Below are 21,158 nucleotides of genomic sequence, written 5' to 3'. Positions count from 1 at the left end.
GACATAATTGTGAACAAAAGTTAATTAGAATATGCATATGAAGAAAAATGCAAATGAATTTGCAACAATCTTTCTGTTAGAAATGTTAGTTTTAAGGTTGACAGATCACCTCAAAAGCCCATTTTTTTTTTTGCCTCAGTCTGTTTCTGAAAAGCATTAGGGGGACTGCCTGAATTGAATTTAATCTTTAAGGTTTGGGTATATATTAAAATACAGCCTTATTTTTTTTTTTTTTCTGAGTGGTTCTTCATTAGTTTTTCTATAGTTGCACCTGCATTTCCTCAGAAGACCTTTGTAGGTAAAAGAGGAAAAAACCTTAAATCCTACCATAGAAAATACTTGCAAGCTGCTCAGGGCAGGATGCTGATAACACCAAGGTGGCAGTTTGATCCCCCTATCGGCCACTCATTTAAGAGCTGGACTTAATGATACCTCTGGGCCGCTTCCAACTCAGAATATTCTAAAATACTGTGTGAAGTGATTCTGCTCTTGCACACAGTTGGGGAGATGCAGAGACAGAGAGACAGACGCATACACAACAGCTACAAGTAGTGTAAAGTTTGCACGGTTTCTGAAGAATCCAAATCTATAAAATACAAGAGCAAGGATGTCCCTACGAAAAGACACCTGCAGTGCCTGTAGGTGTTTCCTGTGCGGCAGCAGCTCCCTGGGCCGCGCTGTGCTGCTCCCTCCGGGCAGCCGCTGTCCCCGGGCAGGCCGGGCCGGAGCTATCGCCCCCCGCTGCCCGGCGCGGCCCCGCTGCCCGGCGCGGCCCCGCTGCCCGGCGCGGCCCCGCTGCCCGGCGCGGCCCCGCTGCCCGGCGCGGCCCCGCTGCCCGGCGCGGCCCCGCTGCCCGGCGCGGCCCCGCTGCCCGGCGCGGCCCCGCTGCCCGGCGCGGCCCCGCTGCCCGGCGCGGCCCCGCTGCCCGGCGCGGCCCTCTCGCGTCACTTCCGTGCCAGGCGCGGCCCAGGCCTGGAGCGCGGCGGAGGCGGAGGAGGCGGCGGCGGCGGCTCTATGGTGCGGCGGCGGCGGGGCGTGGGCCGGGGGGCGCCGGGCTGGCCCTCTCGGTGAGGGCAGCCGGACCCGCCTGCCGCGGGCTCGGGCGGCCCTGCCCTGCCGTGCCCTGCTCTGCTCTGCCGTGCTCTGCTCTGCCCTGCCGGAGGGCGCCGGGAGCGGCAGCGATGAGCGGCGCGGAGCGGCCGGAGGGGAAGGAGGCGGCGGCCACGGGTGAGCCCGGGCGCTCGCTGGGTACGTGAGGGGAGCCCGGGCCAGGCGGGACGCGGGTGCAGGGAGAGCCGAGGAGAGGCTGGAGCCGCCGCCGGGAGGCTCCGTTACGGACGGGCTCCCTCCGAGGGCAGGGGCTGCCTCCCGCAGCGTTCTCTCCCGTGCGGGGGCCTGTAGGGTAAAGGGTTTTATCTTCCACGAGCAGACAAAAAATAATCATAGAGTGCCCGTACGAGAATTCCAGGCTGTGAAGTTCAGTTCTTGGAGTTCGGCATGAACTCTTGGTGTTTTGAGTGACAGGCGAAGACCTTTCATAGCCTGGCTTGTTCTCAGACTTTGAAAGCAAAGGTTGAGGGCTGTTAATGTTTACGTACTCGTTATACATAGTCAGAACACTGATGTTGCCCATTGTTTTCTTCAGTAGACTGGAGTACTCTTTTTTTTTTTTTTTTTAAGATATATACGGAACAGTTATATTTCCCTCTTTCTATTCTGCTGCTGTTCACATAAAGGGGCTTATCAGCTCAGCTTGTGATACAGGTCTGAGAATAAGGGAAGAATAAAGAAGAAGAGGAAGATGAAAGTCCAGTTTAATTGAAAAAGTGCAGAGAATTTTAATGTGTTTTAACGCATTTAATTTTTTGAAAAGGAAAATATGGTTGCTCTAGGTGAAGCTTGAAGTGTGTGCTGAGCTGTCACACTCCATTCAGCCTTGCTGTTGTTTGGTGTAGGTCCCAGTGATGCGTCTCCAGATGAAGGAGTTGTAGAAGATCTGCCTTTAATAGATGAGAAGGCTGTGGAGCAGCTGACTGAAGGATTGATTTCCCACTATCTGCCTGATCTTCAGCGATCAAAATCAGCACTGCAGGAACTTACGTAAGCAGATTTTTGGAACCAACTTCATACACGTGCATACTTGATTTGCTGCTCTTTTCAATATAATGTGCCAGCTCCCTTTAACTGGAATATAGTTTATCAGCATTTCTGTATCCTGACTCGAGCAGCCTGAATAATTCAGTGATCTGTGGGAGTAGCAGGGGGTGTATAAGCTGCAGTGCAGCCTGTGAGCACTATGGCTGAAGAATGTGTAACACTAGAAGAGTAAAATGCCCTAAGCCAGGCAGAGCAGAAGACCTAGATTTCTTAAATGCTTATTCACTTCTGTAGTGCAAAAGTGTGCTAAAAGCTGGATTTATTTTGCTTGGAGACATGCAGTTTGTATTCAGGGCAGCTTGTAGTGAGATATTTATTGTTCAGTCTCTAAACCATATTGCAAAACACTTGAAAAATAAAAGTAAGGACCCGCCTTACAGATAAGAGTTCTTTGTACACTGATACCTCACTGATAACCAAGAATGGTTGATTTCAAATGCAGATCAGATCTGCCATGGATACAGAGATACTGGAAGGAGCTTTACACAGATCCATCTCAGTTTTTGCAGGGTACCTTAGTTTGGGTTTCACTATGCATGATGTGGTTATGCTCCTGCCAAGGGCAGCCTTTGTCTCGAAAGACTTGAGCTGATTTGTGTGGAATGGAGATCCTTAATAATCACCAGGAATCCACACAAGTTCTGTACAGAAATAACTTAGTCCTCCATCATGATGCAGGGGCACCCAAGTGGAAAGTCAAGAGCTAATTGTTCTTCTTTTCAGTCAACCACTGCAACCTGGAGAGTGCCTCTTCAGGGTTTTTGGGATATTTATCCTGGATATCCATGTGCTGTTGGGAAGTGTGTATTAATACTGTTTTGATTAAAAGTCTATTTAAAGGGCTAGTTGAAAAGCAAATGTGGGGCTTTACTTTGGGTTTATGCATCTTTTTTTTGTTTTAGACAGAACCAAGTGGTACTGCTAGAAACATTAGAACAAGAAATTTCAAAATTCAAAGAGTGTAACTCCATTGTTGATATCAATGCTTTGGTAAGTATCAGTAATGCCTTTTAAATTCTAGATTAGCGTAGATTTTCTTGCTGAAGCATTCCTAGCAGCTTGTGTCTTTTCCTTTTCCATAATGACCTACAGAAGGAAAACCAGCTCAGATATTAGGGACAAACTGCTGGAGAGGGTGGGAATCAGCATGTTTCCCTTAAATAGGAAGGGCAGTGGGAAGAGAGTGCAGGCTCAGGCAGGCACATTGGTGGGACTGGCTGTTCAAAGCCAGCAGCCAAAGCAAATGTGCACATTTTTCCAGTAGGATTGAGACTCCCGCATGGGAGTGCACCTCCCCAGACTAGCAGGAATGGTGCATGAAACATTCCTGTATGGTGCATAAAATTGTAATATTTTTGTTCTTTTTCATTAATCTTAACTCAGTAGATCACTGTGTGCAACTGTTGAGATGTAGTAGTTTTCTATATTAATATATGTGATATGTAAATTTTATATATAAACTTGAACATGTTTGTTCCATTATCAAACTGTTCTGGTAATCACTGTTTTTGATTGCTATTTTACTGTGTAGCTTTATAAAACAACTGTTCTAACTGGACAGTCAATGCTTTAACAGTTATGGTTTTTAAGTTTTCAGAAGCTAAACACTATCACACCAAGTTAGTGAATATTAGAAATGAAATGATGATGCTGCATGAAAAGACATCAAAGTTAAAAGTAAGTGGGATAAATATTTTTACTTTCCAATACAGATACTTACTTATGTATTATTGACTTCCAACTTTTATTTTGGATGCATGCTGAAAATTCTGATTAAAATAGAATTTTATCTTAAAATGATGTTTTCAGTAGCTCCAAGCCATGTATGTTTTTATCCTTTCACTTGCTCCTAATGGTGCTCAAGCATCTTACACATCTGAACTACTCTTTCAGTGTAATCTTCATGTTTAGGTGGTGTATGAATCATGCCTTGTTCTGTTGCTTTAGTCCACTCCATTCCAAGCAGTTCTCTTTGTTGTTTCAGTTTCATTTCAATGGAAACTAGATTGTCACCAATGTAAGAATTTCTCCTTCTGTTTAATGTACCATGAACAGTGGCATAAGTTCAATGGTTTCATGCTATATAGACAGCCTGGTTACATTCTGGCAAGATTAGTCAGTGTGTTCAACAAGAGAATTTTTGCTTGGAGGCAGAAAATTGCATGGTAAGAACCGTATCAGGTATACCCAAAGGATGACTTTTAGTGAGACTGAAGGGGGCTCCAGTTTGTGTTTTCCCAGTGTAGGTCACAAACTTCCCATTTCTGAACACTAGGAAAGTGGGAGGAATGAAGCAAAAAGGAACAGTTTATGCTACATTCAGTCATATGTAGTATGAGTCATTTGAGTCACCCTCAAAGGAGGGTGTGTTGGAGAGAGGCAGAATGGGAGGGATTTGTTTGTTGCTTCGGTTTAAATATAAATTAAATAAAACTTACAGTTATTTTCTTGTATTTTCTGTTTAGAAAAGAGCACTTAAGCTGCAACAAAAGAGGCAGAAGGAAGAGTTGGAACGGGAGCAGCAACGTGAGAAGGAACTTGAAAGAGAGAAACAGTTAACAGCAAAACCTGCAAAGAGGACCTGAAAACAGAGCATACAACAACTTGTCTGAATTAATGATTTCTACATTCACTGGAATTAAAGCAGACTTTGCTTAAATTGGGCTACAGCTGTTGCTAGCAACAGTCTACTCTCTGGAATTATAAATTCCAGAATGGTAATAATAGAGTTGGTAACATTCACATTTTTTGATTTCAGCCATTCAAGTTGCCTTCTTTTGTAATGCTATGCAGTTTGATATTATAATGTAAGTTAATTTTTATATATATGTATATAGGAGAACTTGGCATCATAGTTTTAAGTATCTATCTGTTTTTGTTTTCTTCTCTTCTTTTGGTGTTTAGAATTCTGAGAGATTTGATGACTGGCACATGTTTTTCAGACAAAATGCAAAGAACTTCTTAAAGTTCAGTTCTCATCACCAGACTTCAGTGGCTGCATTTTCACTGAAACTGCTTTGTTTCATGCAGTTGGGATCTGTCTTTGATCATAAATACTGATTTCTTGTGCAGCCTTAGTTTGATCCATCTCTAAAGAACTGAAGAAAATATCAGTGTATTTTCTGAAAAGTTCACTTCATTGCAGCAATCTTTTTTTTTTTTTTGTCATCAAGTAACTTAAGAACAGCTTTAAAGTAACTTCTGAATAAGTTCCCAGCTGAAAGGATTGGCAGGGGAGAAGCAGAACACTAAAGATTGTCAAAATTGATGCGTGCACAATGCAAAGATTAATGATTTTGTGCTTCCAAACATTTAAGTCAAACCAGGAAACTGTTGCTTCTGTAATGGTTTATTAGAAAGACTTGTGTGGTCTAAGCATATTTTTGTGGGATTAGAAGTTGTAATTTCTTTATCTTGTGTGACAAAATAAAACATAACCAAAACTAAACTTTTCCATTTCATGTGAAATTCAGCCACTTGTGGGAAAACTACTGCATTTAGTGTTTTTTCCTTAACAAATGAATTATTTGCACTTCAGGGCTTTCTAAGAGGTTTTTTTATAAGAGTCCTCGCCCAGAATGATGTTTATATTAGTGTCTATTGATGAGAAGTTTGGAATGGAGGTTGATATCCATTTCTCTGAATGTAATTCCTATCTTGCAGCACTTGGTGTGAACTCCCATTCAAATGAATGTACAAATTGTCTAGACTAGTGAAAGAGCTTTAAATTATTTGTTCCTACAGGCTAACAAACTAGTTATTTTATAATTGTACTTCTTTTCAAGTATATCTGTGTTTCTTTTTAAGTGATAATGTAAATGATGTGTTTTGAAGTAAGATAAAGGGTAAGCTGTGTAAAGCTTTCCATAAAAAATGTATAGGAATGTATCACAGGGGCACAGTTCATTTTACTTTTCCTTCTGTTTTAGATGACTCACACAGTGTGCACCTGCCTGGACTTTCTGTACTGTCATTTTCTGAACTCCTAATTTCCTGTTCTTAATATTTGTTACCTTCTTCTGTGAAAGACGTACTCTAACAAGTTCCCAGGCATCATGCAAGGTAAACTGGGATAATGTTTTGGGGCAAGGAGAACAAATTACTTAAAGCAGTCTGAAGGGACACTGAAATGCTTTTAGTGAAGCAGTATTAGATTAAAACTTTCCCCAGGTATTTTTCCCTGAAGTTGGCTCATGGCCGTTAATTGCCAGTGGATTGTTGGCCTCTGCTGTGGTTTGTATGTATTTCTAAGAGAAATGTAAAGTATTTCCACAGTCCATTTTTTGGAGCAGAATGTACATAACTAAATGTTGTCTAAGTATTTTATTTTGTGATGTAATTTCCCAATCAGATTCTGGGAATTAAAATCGTTCTCATTAAACTATTACATGAAACTGGATGCCTCGGTATCCAAATCAGGATTGAATTCCTTTGATATTTCTTGATTTGTATGCCCTCACAGAATCCAGTTTACTATATCAAGTCCTATTCTCTCTCTCTGTCAAGAACTGTGTGTTTTTTTCAAAGAACTGTGGTTTTGTGGGATCTTGTTTTGTTTTGTTTCAAAAAAATCATGGTTACTTTAATTAAAACTAGAGAATTCTAAGAAATTGATACTTTTGAAATTTGGCACATTTCAGAGTTTTGAATAATTTCCAATCAAAGGGGTAAAAGCGGACAGTGCTTACTTGAGGAATCACATGCACGTACATTGTGACTGTGGTCACAAGGGTTTTCAGGATGAAGAAGAGACGAGAATGTTGACTCTATGATCAGAAGGCTTGATTTATTATTTTATGATATATGTTACATTAGACTATACTAAAAAGCAATAGAAAGGAAAGGTTTCTTCAGCAGCTAGCTAAGCTAAGAATAGAAAAGAAATGAATAACAAAGATCTGTGTCTCAGACAGAGCAAGAGCCAGCTCTGCCATGAGTGGTCAAGAAATTTAAACACCCACAGGAGACTAATCACCTGTTGCATTCTACAGCAGCAGATAACCATTGTTTACTTTGGTTACTGAAACTGCAGCTTCTCACAAGGAAAAATCCTAAGAAAGGATTTTTCATGAAAGATGTCTGCGACAGTACATAAAAATGAGATTGATTAACTTTTCCCATAAAAGCATGATAAGATCTGGGTTTTCTATGAATAAGGACCTAATTTTATTAAATGACCTTTCTGTAATAAAGGAGGAAAATTAATAAAAATGAATAGGATGAAGTTTGTTCCATTTACATAACTTCTATTAATGTGTTCTTAAATTACTTCAGTGAATTAATTTAAATTCATGATGTTCTACCAAATACTCTTGTAAGTCTTAATGCATAAAAGTAAATGCTCTATTGGATGAAATTAACAATACTGACATCTAAAAATACATGCTTGCATCATCATGCACAGCTTGAGGGAGCAGTTCTGTTGCTGTGTACACTTAGTTGTGCTTGATTTTATAAAAAGTTCCTTATGGAGTAGATAAATGTGGTAGTCCAGGGTTAGGGTTAGGCAGTGTGTGCCCAGCCCTCACACAGCAGCTCCCACCCTCTCATCCTGCCTGGACTTTGGAAAGGTTAAGGCAGTGCTTGCTCCCTACGGCTGCTGGATGCCTCTGTGCTGCAGGTGAGGAGTTTCTTCATGTTTGGTTTGTGAGTTTCTGAATTATGGAATTCATTTGAGTAATTTTTTTAATTAAAACTGCAGGCTATATCTGTAAGCAGTCTATGGGGAAATATGCATGGGAGCTTAAAGAAAATATTGCAATGTTTAAAGGCAGTCTTAAAAATACATGTTTAAAAAAACAGGCCAACAATTTTCTCATGCACAGAGATGAGGATCAACCTTTTAGAACAAAAAATGTGAAAAAAGGCTGCACTCTGATTATACAAAGGCAACTGGACAGGAAGTTGAGAAAGTCATAAAAACTATAAAAATGGGCAGTTTGGGTGTTTTAAAGGATGTAACGATAAACCTTGGGGCCTTTTTCTCTTTAGAGAAGTCTCTTTTATTAACAATAAGTCTGATCTCTATGACACACTCTAAAAAATATGTGTCTTTTTTCAGTACATTTTCTGTCCAGTGAAACCCAGGAACTCTGGGTGTTCAGCAGCTTTGAAAAGAGAGCCTTTGCCTATCACTGGGGGATGCACTCCATCAGAGCTCATTTATTATTATTTATTGATCTGATCTAGTAAGTGTTTTGGTGGTATTAAGCTTAATAATTTTGCTGGTTTTCTGTCTATGGAAAAGGGCTCCTAGATTATAGTTTAGGGCTGGTGCTCACAGGTAACTGGAGAAAGTTCAGATACTGAAGTATCCGTGCTCCCTCCATGGCAGGTACTGTATTAGTGGTGATTCTGCCGTTGGTAACGGCGATGTGCGTGACCCGTGCCGTGTGTGTCCAGGTGGGACTGGGCTGCTGCCTGGGATGGAGGCCAATGCCGAATGCACGGCTGGGTTACCGGGGATTGGCAGGGGGCCAGGTTTAGGACTGGAGTTTCAAAACTTTGGGAAGCAAGGGGGTGGAGCTGTGGGTGCCACCGGTACCTGCCCGGAGGGGAGCGCTCGGCTCAGGCCCTCGCGGGGGCTCCGCGACCACCGCCGGCTGCGCCACCCCGCTCTGCCCTTCCCGACCGGACCGCGGCCTTTGCCCGCGGCTGGGCAGCACCCGGAGCCCCGAGCTCCGCCCCGCCGCTCCCGGCACCGGCGCCGATCGCACACGGCCGACGGCGCGGTCCGTGCCCGCCCTGCTCGGCGCAAGGAGCGGTGAGTGCGGAGCGGGGAGTGGGCCCGGGGGGTCCGGGCCGCCGTGAGGTAGCGCGGGTGTCCGCTGGGGCCAAGCCGGGAGGCGGCGGGGGCCGTGCCGGTGGGCAGCCTGCCGGGAGCCTGAGGGCCGCAGCGGCCTCGCCCAGCGCGGAGCGGGTCGTGCCCCGGCCCCGGGGTCAGGGCCCTGCTCCCCCCGCCGGGCCGGGTGCCTCGGCCTCGGGGCCGCGGAGCAGCAGCGGCCGCTGTGACCGGAGCTGAGGGGCTCGCAGGTCTGGAGCCGGCCGGGGGCTGCCCGCCGAGCTCGCACGCGTGCATGGGTGGAGTACTTCACTGCTGATCTGGACTAGCTGGTAAAGAATAGTTGCAATGATCTGTACTTCTTGCCAGTCGGACTTGTCTAACTCTCTTTGTTCCAACTTCCTTCAATAAACTGGTCCGATAAAGCAGGCAGTCTGAGGAGCTTAGCATACGGGAGGTGCCCTGGAGAGGAAGAAATTGCAGTTGTACTGAGCAAGAACTCTGCAAGAACTGCCGTGCTTGGGTTACGTGTTTGTTCTAGGCTCTAGTTGAGATACTGAGGTACTGAGCTCTCCTGCTCAGTCTTAACTATGATTTCTTTAAAGTGCCTTTTCTTCAGTATTAAACAGACTTATTCTAAAAACATGCAAACAAATAGCCTTAGAGTGAAAGGGAAAAGAGATCTATAAATGGAAGTGCACATTTTTAAATAGCTGCCTGCACAGATGATAAACAGCCTTCTGAAGTTAAACTAACTTCCCGTGGATTTGGGTGTTTTGTTCTGAATGGGGAGGGAATGAGAAGAAAATGTTTGCATCATGTTTTGCATCTGCAAAACAAAATTATTAGCATTGGTTTTACGGTGGATGCCTCTGGGATTTTTCCTTCTCTGTCCTAAATTGTAACTGTAAGGATTAATAATGGGGCCTAGATTATAAAGAATTATAAAGAACTCATGATACAGAGACATGAGGGATGTCAAGATAGCACATAAAGGTGCAGAATGAGTTGCTGAACTACATCTGGTGTAGTGGAGAATTTTTGAAGCTGACATTAGCAGATTTTCTTGAAAATATTTGAGGTTTCAGGTGTAATTTTGAAATTCCGCTTGGTAAGTAACATAAATGAGTAAATAAATGAAAAAGCTGTAATTCTTGCCTGATGACTTGAGGAATTTATTATTGTAATTTTTGCCTTCAAAACTAACCCAGACATTTAAATAGATATAAATTCTGCCTCCTCTAATTGTTACTGGTGCCTTTCCTTATCTCCTAGCTTCCCACTTAATGAAAGATGTCAGCAGTTGGAGCAGTGTTTTCCTGCTCCTGTCTCCGTTCTAGTGTGTGGCTGCTGAAACCAGGAATGCAGATGAGCTCCTTACACACAGCAGCCAGGTGTGCTGTCAGGGATTATTATGAAGTACTTGTGTTGGGTGGAGGCGCTGGTGGAATCTCCATGAGTGCTCGGATGAAGAGGAGAGTGGGGGCAGAAAATGTGGCTGTTGTTGAGCCAAATAAGGTGAGTGTCCCTCTGCTGTAAAGCACTGTCAAGGATAAGCATTTTACATGTGACCAGATGGGTCTGATTCTCATCCCTCTGCAGCCCCACATGTTTTTAGCTGTGGAAAGTAAGCCAACTAACCATCTTTCAAAAGATTTTATGTGACACTTTCTTTTTCGTGAGATTTGTACATCCCTGCAGCTTTGTCATGGAAAAATCTTGGTTGCTTATACAGCTGTTTATACAGCTTCTTTTGTTAAGAATAGTACAATGTTTAGAGCACATTGCTCGGAGCATTTGGAGTGATGTGCCTTTAAGTCCCTTTAAACAGTTTTGAAATGTCCATTTGAACTTTTATTTCAGACTCATTACTATCAGCCCCTGTGGACCCTGGTTGGTGGTGGTGCAAAGCAGCTGGCAGCTTCTGCACGTCCCATGAAAAGTGTAATGCCTTCAGGTGTTGAGTGGATCAGATCTCAAGTTACAGCATTGGAGCCAGATAAGAACTATGTCTGGCTGGAGAATGACATCAGGGTAATAATTGAAAAAAAAAAGTTTTTTTATTTTATGTCATGAGTTATGTCCCTTTCCTGCAGATTCCCTTAGAACTGCCTAATGAGCAAGGCCTCCAGCTTCTAGGAGGCTGGGAAATTCCAATTAGTCTTATATACTTGATCCTAAAATCTTTTTCTAATAAAAACTGTGGTAGATAACTAGGTTAGAATAACATCAACTTAAAATACTACTATCATAAGCCTTTGCCCTGTTTATGGTGAACTGAAGAGAGAGAATATTTTTGCTCCAGATACCTGGGTCTGTGTATAACAGAGGCTGTGTGTGTAACTCATAATGCAGTTAGCATTTTAACTAGAATTTTTAGAGCTTAATTTATGCTACTGATGCTCCCTGTATCTCCTTCCTTGTGACTCTGTTGCTGTCAGGTAACTGAAATTTACTTTGATGTAATGCTTTGGTTTCTTTGTCTAAAATTATTTTTATTCCTTACACAACAGGTATCTTACAAGTATCTGATAATTGCTCTTGGAATTAGTCTGCATTATGAAAAGGTATTTGTTTTACAGTAATCATATATTTAGTAATTTTAATAGCATCACGTACATTCAGAAAAGCAAATGGCTTTTCAGAACTGTTTATACTGCAAGATATTGAACACTATGAATTAAAGAACTAGAAGGCAGACTAATGACTTTACTCCTACCACAGATCTCTGTGTAATAACCCAAATTACCCTTGGGAAAGCCTTTTATGACAACTTTGTTGCATCTCTATGGCAATATCAGTAGATGGGGCAGCAAGTTAAGTCCAGAGCTTTAAGGCATCTGTAATAATGAGATAATAAGGTATGCTGACTGGAGTCTGAGGTATCTCTAATGTACACAGGATGATAAACAGAGCAGTCAGTAAACTCTGACCTGCAGAATTAATTTGAGCTACCCTCACCTTTCTTAAAGGATGCACTTCTACAGGAGCCAGCTGAGTTACCGGGCTTGAGTTTAAATAGGCCCTGGGGCCCCTCCCCTGTGAAACGTTTCCTGTACACTGCACACAGTGACACTCTGAGGAAAATGTTGGTGCAAGAATGACCACAGTGATATGTAGGAGGAGGAAAACACAAAAGCAAGATGTCTGAGCAATTTGACTCTTGTGGTTTTACCCTGACCTGAATATGATGTAGTACCTGACAGTATATTTAAGTTTCTGTTTGAAAAGCTTTCAAGATATATATGTCAAGCAAGAGCTGGTCTCAGTTAGCTACAGTCACAAATAAGCTCTGGTGTTTAGGTCAGTGGAATGAGGAGTTGCAGCATGTTCAGTGACTCTCCTCTCAGTCTTCATAGCTATTGCTTCAATACAAGCTGATAAAAATAAATTCAGTGTTCACTAGTAGAAGCCATGTAACACAGTTAATCACACTCTGTAATGAAAACTCAGAGTAACTTTAAAACAAAAGTGGACACTTGAAAAAGGGGGATGGTTTCTCTTCACCAGCAGTGTATTCTGGTGCAGACTGGAACGTCCCAAACACATGGCAGTGCATGTAACATGACTCTATATTCTCACAGAATTTCTGCAATCCATTATTTTAAAATGGGTACCACTTCCTTTCTCACAATCAGATGCTTGGGTCATAGTAGGAGTATTAGGGAAATAATTACTGGATGTAGATTAGTAAAAACAAAATGATCCTAGGCAAATCTGCAACTGATTACAGAAGAGTTTAATTCACCTAATAAATTTTCATAATGCTTTTTTTTTTTAACATGATTTTTACTTGTGATGATGTTTATATATTGTTACTCTGGATTTCAGTCTAAAAAACTTGGGACTGGGTCTGCTCTGAAGACTTATGCTCAGATGTTGCAGACCAATTTCACTAAATATACATCTACAAAATCATATACTAAATTCTGAAGGAAATGACTGTTTTATTGCTAGGCCTATTTTTAAAAATACCAAGTAGCAAGTAAATATGGACTTTCTTATTGATAGAAACTTCTTATGTAGTTATTTCTCAGTCTGTATTTAATACTTGTCAATGTTGACAAAACTTTTGCCATCTGTACTTGAAACCTTAATTTCTCTTTTCCTAGATCAAAGGCTTGCCTGAAGGTTTTAATCACCCTAAAATAGGTTCCAATTATTCAGCCCAGACAGTAGAGAAAACATGGAGAGCTTTACAAGATTTTAAGGAAGGAAATGCTATCTTCACTTTTCCAAATACTCCAGTGAAGTGTGCAGGGGCTCCTCAGAAGATTATGTATTTAACAGATGCATACTTGAGAAAAGTAAGTCTTTTACCCTCTCTGCCAGTGCTTTTCCTCACAGTTGGAAGGAAGGCTTGTTCTAAGGGTTTCATATTATCTTTAAAACAAATATAAAAGACATGAGAGTGCTGTGACTCAGGATTATTAAAGTGACTGAGTTGCTTTTTCATTTTTAATGTATAAGGAATGTATGTAAATATTTAGCATATATTTAATGTCAGAGAAACTTGTAGAATTCAGAAATTCAGTTCAGAATTTCATACTGAAATAATGGCTTGCCCTGCTTCTGGTGAGCTGCAGATACAACTGTTCTCAGCCTAATTTATTACTATAAATGGTGCACCAAAATAACACTGGCTGGAATGACATCATTGTTGTTACTTTAAGTACTTCATACCTGTTGCCATTTGTCTACTAGTCTGAAAAGTGGTTATGCTTGCTCCTTGGGGTGCATTGTCTCAGCATCAGGAGGAGTCTTAGCCAGGCAAGCTTAGTGGAAGCAAAAGACAACTACAGGTGGAAGCATCAGGCTTCATATGTGTTTAAGTTTCATGAGCTGCCTGCTGGGTGAGTACCTGAATTATGCACAGAAGTGAAGATTTTTGAAAGCTTTTTAACACTAAACTGCTTCAAGAATTTGACCTGCATACAGCAGTTCCTCAGTGCTTTGCAGCCACCTCTTCTCAAGAGTTGTGTGTGTGAGGTATCTTCAGTGTCTCACGCTGAAAGGGTCTACCTTCTAACATGCTGTGAAATATTAATTAAACATTCATTAATAATTGAACTGCATGAATAGTTCTCTCAGTTCTTCAGTAGTGCAGCACAGTTCTTTTGTCTCTTCTTATCACAGTTTCTTAATAGAAAAGGCTAATTGGATCTCCTCCTGCAGACAGGAAAACGTTCCAAAGCAAACATCATATTCAACACCTCACTTGGTGTGATTTTTGGTGTTAAGAAATATGCTGATGCATTGCTTGAAATAATAAAGGACAAGAACATTGTTGTTAACTACAAGCGCAACCTCATAGAAGTTCGAGCAGACAAGCAAGAAGCTGTGTTTGAAAACTTGGACAAACCTGGAGAGACTGAAGTTTATCAGGTCAGGAGCTTTCAGACCCCTCATTTGGTTCTATTTCTTTTCCTTGTGTACTGCAAAGTAACTTTTACATTGTTATAACACGGTCTGCCTCATTGTGCATTGCTGTTTCCCCCCGAGAGTACTATCTCTAACTTTAGCAGAACATTAAAAATTTTGAAACCAAGGTGGAGAGAAGAAAAAATGTCTCATAAATAATGCCTGGAGTCCTGTATGCCATGGGAATGTCTCAGGTGTGTATGGAGGAAGGCAAATTTCTTCCAAATGGAGTTGCTTGATAAGATTCATGTTAATTAAAGGATGCACTTGAAATTTGAGAGCAGATTTTCATTCTATATACTTGTGTTTAAAAAACCAAAACAGACATAAACCCAAGAAACCCTCTCTCCACACTGTGTTTATTTATACCAACAGGTAGAGTTTGTTCTGATGAACTAACCATTGAGTGTCTTTCTTTCTGTTCAGTATGAAATGCTTCATGTCACACCCCCAATGGGGCCACCTGCTGTACTCATCAACAGTCCTGTCTCAGATGCAAGTGGCTGGGTGGATGTAGATAAGGAGACTCTACAACATAAAAAGTATCCTAATGTCTTTGGTATTGGAGACTGCACCAACCTTCCAACATCAAAAACTGCTGCAGCTGTAGGTAAAGTTGCATGTGTAGGTTTGTGTGTGTAAATGACAAGAGTGGAGTCAGTAAGCTTTTTTTTAGTTTGTTACTCCTGAGGTCATTACTTCAATTTTGGCCCAGAGTCTCCTGGGCCAACTAGCTACCTACAGACCATGTTGATGCCACTAACCCAACAATTCTCTTGTTCTAGATGCCTCACAGACTAACTAATTCTATTTTTTTGTGTTCATAGAATGTAATATAATGAATGAAATGTTCTTGTATTCCATCACCATTCAGTAATGAACCTTTCTGCTTTATCTTAGCTCCTCATGCATGTGTCACCTAACTGATAGTCACTATCAAAAAATCACATGTTCTGGCCTTGTAGCCACAGGTTCCACACTTAAAACGCTTTAAGTGTATGGTCTCACAACTAATAAAAGGCAAATAAGAGTAGAAAAAAACCCAGGCTATACAGTATGTTATTGATGTAATGAAAGGGTGGAGTACTTAACTTCAGTAAATGGGTCCACAGTTACAGCACTCAAAATGAAACACTACTTCAGTGTGCCAGAATGTCAGTGTTTGATAAGACTCAGCAAGTATAATTTATCATAGGAGAATGGGCATAGGCTAAAAATATCAGGTCAAGTTTCATTAAACTTTAACATATTCGAAACAGGGAGGACAAAGCATTAGTCTTTTTTTTTTTAATCTGGGTCAGTAAACTTACATGTAAGTTCAATTGCAGCTGAATTGTCCAACAAAATGCCTGGGTACTACTGTTTGCTTTAGTAATGACAAACAGTCTTAGTACATTTCTATTTCTTTTTTATTTAGCTGCACAGTCTGGAGTCCTTGATAAAACCATTTCTCTGGTAATGAAGAACAAGTTGCCAGTTAAAAAGGTACTTACAGTTCTTGTCTTAGGGAGAAATTCTCTTGAATGTTTTCTCCCTTCTTATGCAGGAAGTCTTGCAAGCAGCTGAGTGTGTGAACCAGAAGGTAGGAAAGGCTTTGCCTCTGCAGTTGTGGTGCTAAATGGTTATTTGCTGCATGTCAGAGTAGTAATGGAATTGCACAGTACATGATACTGCCATTGAAAGGTATTACCTCTTTGAAGCCCTGACTTCTGAGTTGACAGAAGGTTAGAGGCTGATTAGTCAGGGTTTTCATCAGTGCAAGTGATTTACTTACACTGTTAATACCTGCTCCAGAAAAACTCTTGCAAACTTGCTTCTCCCATGTAGGATATGATCTTTTAAGGAGGTAAACTGAAGCTTCTGTACTACAGCTGTTAAGCCTAAATTATGTTCAAATTTGTCCTTGAGCCTTTACTTTTATTTTACACATGGCTTCCTTGGGAGCACTAACCTGAATATCCTGCAATTCTCTGGAAATTCTCATTGAAGTTCCTGTTGCCTTGTTGAAGCAAACACCAGCTCTCATCCACATCTGCTGGTCACCAGTTCCACTGGTTACAATGACCAGCCATTAATGACATTATGCCCTATTTTGTTCTAGGTTAGGTCTAATTTAAGCAATGTTAAGCAGATCTGCATTTGAAAGAGTGGCTTAGTATTAGGGTTAATAAACCAGAACTGTCTTAGCAGCAGTTTCACTGATATTTACACTGGAAATGCAGAAACCTCCTTGAAAGTTATTTTGAAATGTGAATGTTAACCATGGCCTTTAGGCTTTGGTCAGAATAATGAGAAGTGGGTATATTTCATTGCAGTATGATGGATACACATCCTGCCCACTAGTGACAGGCTACAACAAGGTGATTCTGGCTGAGTTTGACTACAATGCTCAGCCTTTGGAGACCTTTCCCATTGACCAGAGTAAGGAGAGAAGAACCATGTACCACATGAAAGCTGATATGATGCCTCTGCTCTATTGGAATGCACTACTTAAGTAAGTATTGAAGAAAAACAATCAGGTATAGACACCTGTCCTGGTTTAGTTCCTTGCTAGAATACAAGTACATCCTCAGTTGTGATCAGAGCAACACTCTAATGCTCATCTCTTCACAGTAGAGTATCTTATAAGAAAAAAGACCTTTCCCCAGGCCCTACTTTGACAGTATGTGAAAGAACTTTCTCTGTTTCCAGGGGATACTGGGGAGGACCAGCTCCCATCAGGAAGCTGATGCATCTGAGCTTGAAGTAACTGCTGTTCTTCAAGCAGTCCTCAAGTCTTCAAGTTCTCAGCATTGGTTAAAACCTTCCAAAGAAGTGGACTGGTTTCACACTGGATCACTATGTATCTTCCCTCTTGGAATACCTGGCAGACATTTAAATTTGTTTTTTTTTTAATCAGGCTTTGGTCGTTAATTTACATTTCCTTCTGCTATGGATTAAAGCCTTTTTAGTGCTCTTCCCATGCTCTTTTATGTAAATTGACGCCTTAAACTACTTCTGTATTTGCACAGGAATCTGACCTTGCCTTACCCTACAGATTACTACAGGAATTGCTAGAATAAATACTTTCAAAGCAATTGTATGCAAAGTTTTCTTCCTGAACCTAAACTGATTTGTCTGCATCCAAAATCAATGCATGCACTGGACTGAACAGTTATTCAATGCTAGTAAAGTGGCCTGAAAGTCTCCAGTTCTCTTATTTGTGAAGAACATCAATCCTAATCTCGAAGCATACCTGCTGCCTAATTCTTAGAGGAATGCATGCAGAGTTTTGAAAGCAGAGAAGTCAAAGCAGTGTGTGTGTATATAGATACACACACTCTCCTAGGACAGCTGAACCACTTCACATCAGTTCCACTGTAATGTTTTAACCTGTGACTCTAAGAACATCATGAAAAGAGTCACCTGAGAAGGCATACTAGACTGAAGCAAAATTTAGGATCACAAGACAAGGGGGAAGTGCTTTTTAATTATGGCCATACAGAACTCAGTTTTCAAGGGAAAGGTTGAACAAAGTTGAATTTGGGAGTTGAGTCTTCACAGAAGCTGGAACTTTAGAGGCAGTCAGGTAGACAGCGTGGAGCAAACAGGAATTATCTTCACTCACAAGAATCAGCAGCTTATTTCTAAACAAAAAAATAGATGTGAACATATTTTGAATTACAGCTTCATACTTTCCAACACAGGTTTTAAGACGTTTGCCTTTGAAATGCAACATAACCTGGACACATACCTGGGTGTTAAGCAGTTCTTCAATCTTGTTCTGGATCTGTCCATACACATCATTAAACAGCTCCTCCTTTGATTTTGTCCCATTCAAATGCACTTAAAGAAAGTAAAATAAGAAAACTATAACAATGTCTCTGTATGCTTGCCAGATCCTCACTTAAAAAGCATGCACCTAGCTGGTATCAGAGAAATATACTCCCTCCACGTGCCTCACCTCCCCTCATGCATCTAACCAGTATGTATTGCACAGGTTTGAAAAGCAATCTCAAAGTGCTTTTGTCATTAAAGACATACCCACATCAACTCCAAGTTCTTCCATTATCTTCCTGTGCTTGATGTACATAGGCCAAACGTGGCCATCAAACAATCCAGGTGGATCCGGTACAGTGTAATTCCTTGAACTGTAAATTAAGGCATTGTTACTCACAAGTACTCCAATAACAATTCAGGGAAATGACAGATCCTTCATTGGGCTTCTCTACACATTAGCCTAAGCCCATTGACTCCAGTTTGATGCCTGAGCTTATCAGGAGTTCGGAGTTAGCAAGAGCTGCAAGCATCAATTTATGCAAATAAACTGAAATTTGATGTGCAGGTTAAAAGTGATTAAAATGCAAAAGGAGCTCCCAAGACAGACTGATCTAAATATTGGTGAAAAAACTCTTAAAAGCTTTAGCAGAACTTTGGGTAAATTAGCTGTCTGCTTATTCCTCTTGAAACATAATTTGTTTTTATTTGTAGTAAGAACAGAGTATGTGTGCAACAACACAGCCAAATGTAAAACCTCAGATGATTTGAGACCTGGGAACTGTGTAACTGGAAAACCAGCATAGTAGAAAGCCTAGTGAAAGGTGTGTGCAGAAACTGAGCGTCACATACACGACACAACAGCTTGGTGGGAAGTCATAGGTCAGTTTGGTGAAGGAAGCTACAGTATTCTAACTCAGCAGCTACATTGCCTTTATTCCTTCTCATCTAAAAGCTTCAGAGAAACAAAGCCTTGAATGGGTAATGCTAAAGTCTTTTAAAGTCTTTGAAAGTATTACTTGAATGAGTTAGATGTTATTGGGCTAGAACTCGGGCAAACTTACCTTCTTCTCCTTTTACACTCTTCATATGGAATGGAAAGAAAGTACCGATGGTGGAACACATCAATCAGTGGCCTGAAAGAGACACCTGTTTAGTTACACCTCGACTAATTAGTAGCAAAACCCAGAAAAGTAAAACTATATCCATTTCCTGTACTTAGAGCCACCTTTAGACTTGTGACACATGAACTTGGCAGTAGTCAATGCCAGCTATTAACTCTTGGTTTAGAAATGTCTTTTTATTCCCTTGGAGGTTTGCCCATTACATAAAATAATGTAAAAATCTAAATGTATGAAGGCACAATTGATTACCTGTAGGTATAAAGTAGGAAACCTTCAACAATAAGAATGTGGATTGTTTCATCTTCTCTCTCCTTATCTTCCAAGATCTGGGCATCCAGTGTGTTGTTGATCCCATGAGAACGTTCAAACTTGACTGGGTTTTTTATCCAAGCATTTATGGTACTCATCATAGCTTCCATATCTAATGCACTAATCACTAAGACAAAACAGACAACTATCATTAAGCAGCAATTAAATATCATCTAGTGATACAGTCAGTACAAAACAGTGCACATAAAGAATCAATATACTCTAAGATTTTGAGTTATGCTTTGAAAACACTAACAAAGGCTTACCATCGTACTGTTTAAACCCATCTTCAACTTCTATCTCATCTTGGGGCTGAAACAGTAACAAGAAAAAAAAAACAAACCTGCTTGGTCAGGACAACTACTGAGAAGCTCAATACCCGTTTCAAAGCAAGATTCAAGATCCAAACCCTGAAGCTACAAAGGGGAATCTTAGCCCTCCACCAGTTTCCTTTGCATGCAGATAAAACGAGCGGTACGATAAAGCCGCCTGCTCCTCTATCTTCCCACGGACACGAGCACGGAAGCCGTGGGGACCCGCTCTAGCGCAGCCTTATCCGGCCCCGCCGGGAGCGCACAGCCACGGGCAGGGCGGCGCAGGGCGGGCAGCGCGCCAGCAGCGCGGGCGGAAGCCCGCGGGGGTCACCCCGCGCCCTCCCGCGGCCTGCAGGGACCGGCGGGCGCGCTCACCTTGAAGAAGTCATCCTGGTGCACCACGCTGCAGTTGGGCAGGGCCCGCATCAGCCGGCGGGTCAGCGTGGTCTTGCCGCCGTTGGTGACCCTGCGGCGAGAGCGCGGCCGTCGGGAAGCGCCACGTGGGGCCGGTCCACCCCCCCACCCCCACTGCGGCACCGGGAGGGGCCGGGACGAGAGACCCGCGCCCGTCCCGCGGCCCGAGCCGCCGTCCCCGCCCGGTCCCGGCTCTCACCCGCCGATGCCGATGATGATGTTCATGGCGCGTCCGGCGGCCGCCCGGCCCGACTCCTACTGCCTGTTTCTGAGGGGCGGGGGGGACCCGGTGTCTCCGGTACCGGCCGTCTAGGTGCCTGAGCCGGGACCCGGGCAGAGGGAAGGAAGGGGCCGGAGAAAGAGGAGAAGGTGGAGAGGGGGAGAAGCCAAACGTCAACTGCTGGGCAGCGCCATGATCGCTCAGAGCAGCAGCAGGGCCGGTCCGCGCCGCGCCGCGCGCTCCGCAAAGGGGGGGCGGTGCCCGCGCGCGCGCGCCTTCCGCTCGCGCTCCGCCGCGCCCATTGGGCGGCCGCCTCCGCCGCTCAGCCAATAGGAGGCGGCGTGACGCGAGCGCCGAGCGGCGATTGGCTGGGGCGCGCTCACTCACGTCCGGCCGTGTTACAGCGCGACCGCTCGGGGGAGCTCGACGGCCTCGGCGCCGGGGAAGGGCGGAGGCGGGAACGGTGGGGGCGTGGCGCCCCCTGCTGGCTCTGGGCCGCGCGCTCCCCTCCCGTGAGGGCGGAGTTGCGGCAGTGCCGGGCGCTCGGGCCTGACGGAGGTTCTGCTGGGACCCGCTCCGGACACCGGCCCGGTTCTGCAGGTTCTGCAGTGAGGAGCTGCGCTGGGGCCGAGACCGGCCGTGGCTCCCCGTGAGGGCGCGCG

At 42.9% G+C, this 21,158-nt stretch overlaps 3 protein-coding genes across 9 annotated transcripts; 2 read left to right on the top strand and 1 right to left on the bottom strand.

Moving 5' to 3' along the window:
• The first annotated feature begins 944 nt into the window (after positions 1-944).
• On the top strand, positions 945-5,605 carry BLOC1S6 (biogenesis of lysosomal organelles complex 1 subunit 6). 2 transcript variants are annotated; one of them, XM_071441461.1, is made up of 5 exons: positions 945-1,227; positions 1,956-2,100; positions 3,060-3,147; positions 3,748-3,834; positions 4,623-5,605. In XM_071441461.1, the coding sequence occupies exons 1-5, from the start codon at positions 1,182-1,184 to the stop codon at positions 4,740-4,742; spliced, it is 486 nt and encodes a 161-aa protein (XP_071297562.1). In that variant the 5' UTR covers positions 945-1,181; the 3' UTR covers positions 4,743-5,605. The 2 variants fall into 2 exon arrangements, with proteins under 2 accessions (XP_071297562.1, XP_071297561.1); XM_071441460.1 differs by having other exon boundaries at positions 945-1,248.
• Positions 5,606-8,845: 3,240 nt separating this feature from the next.
• On the top strand, positions 8,846-17,436 carry SQOR (sulfide quinone oxidoreductase). 6 transcript variants are annotated; one of them, XM_071441453.1, is made up of 10 exons: positions 8,846-8,920; positions 10,214-10,456; positions 10,802-10,972; positions 11,452-11,505; positions 13,051-13,245; positions 14,114-14,323; positions 14,786-14,969; positions 15,777-15,844; positions 16,675-16,853; positions 17,051-17,436. In XM_071441453.1, exons 2-10 carry the CDS (start codon positions 10,232-10,234, stop codon positions 17,106-17,108), a joined length of 1,344 nt encoding a protein of 447 aa, XP_071297554.1. In that variant the 5' UTR covers positions 8,846-8,920; positions 10,214-10,231; the 3' UTR covers positions 17,109-17,436. The 6 variants fall into 6 exon arrangements, with proteins under 6 accessions (XP_071297554.1, XP_071297557.1, XP_071297555.1 ...); XM_071441456.1 differs by lacking the exons at positions 8,846-8,920; positions 13,051-13,245 and having other exon boundaries at positions 10,232-10,456; XM_071441454.1 differs by lacking the exons at positions 8,846-8,920; positions 15,777-15,844 and having other exon boundaries at positions 10,232-10,456; positions 14,786-14,965.
• Positions 17,437-17,808: 372 nt separating this feature from the next.
• On the bottom strand, positions 17,809-20,648 carry LOC139596850 (nicotinamide riboside kinase 2-like). Its single transcript, XM_071441459.1, has 8 exons — positions 20,476-20,648; positions 20,238-20,328; positions 19,815-19,860; positions 19,489-19,675; positions 19,180-19,251; positions 18,383-18,489; positions 18,093-18,184; positions 17,809-17,985 (listed from the first exon to the last, which is right to left on the bottom strand). Exons 1-8 carry the CDS (start codon positions 20,499-20,501, stop codon positions 17,980-17,982), a joined length of 627 nt encoding a protein of 208 aa, XP_071297560.1. The 5' UTR covers positions 20,502-20,648; the 3' UTR covers positions 17,809-17,979.
• Between the last annotated feature and the right edge of the window lie 510 nt (positions 20,649-21,158).

The sequence above is a fragment of the Agelaius tricolor genome, unplaced genomic scaffold (genome assembly GCF_023055355.1).
Source record: "Agelaius tricolor isolate 1412-34295 unplaced genomic scaffold, bAgeTri1.0.p SCAF_16, whole genome shotgun sequence".
Lineage (NCBI taxonomy): Eukaryota > Metazoa > Chordata > Aves > Passeriformes > Icteridae > Agelaius > Agelaius tricolor.
This window is presented reverse-complemented; position numbering and strand designations above follow the sequence as displayed.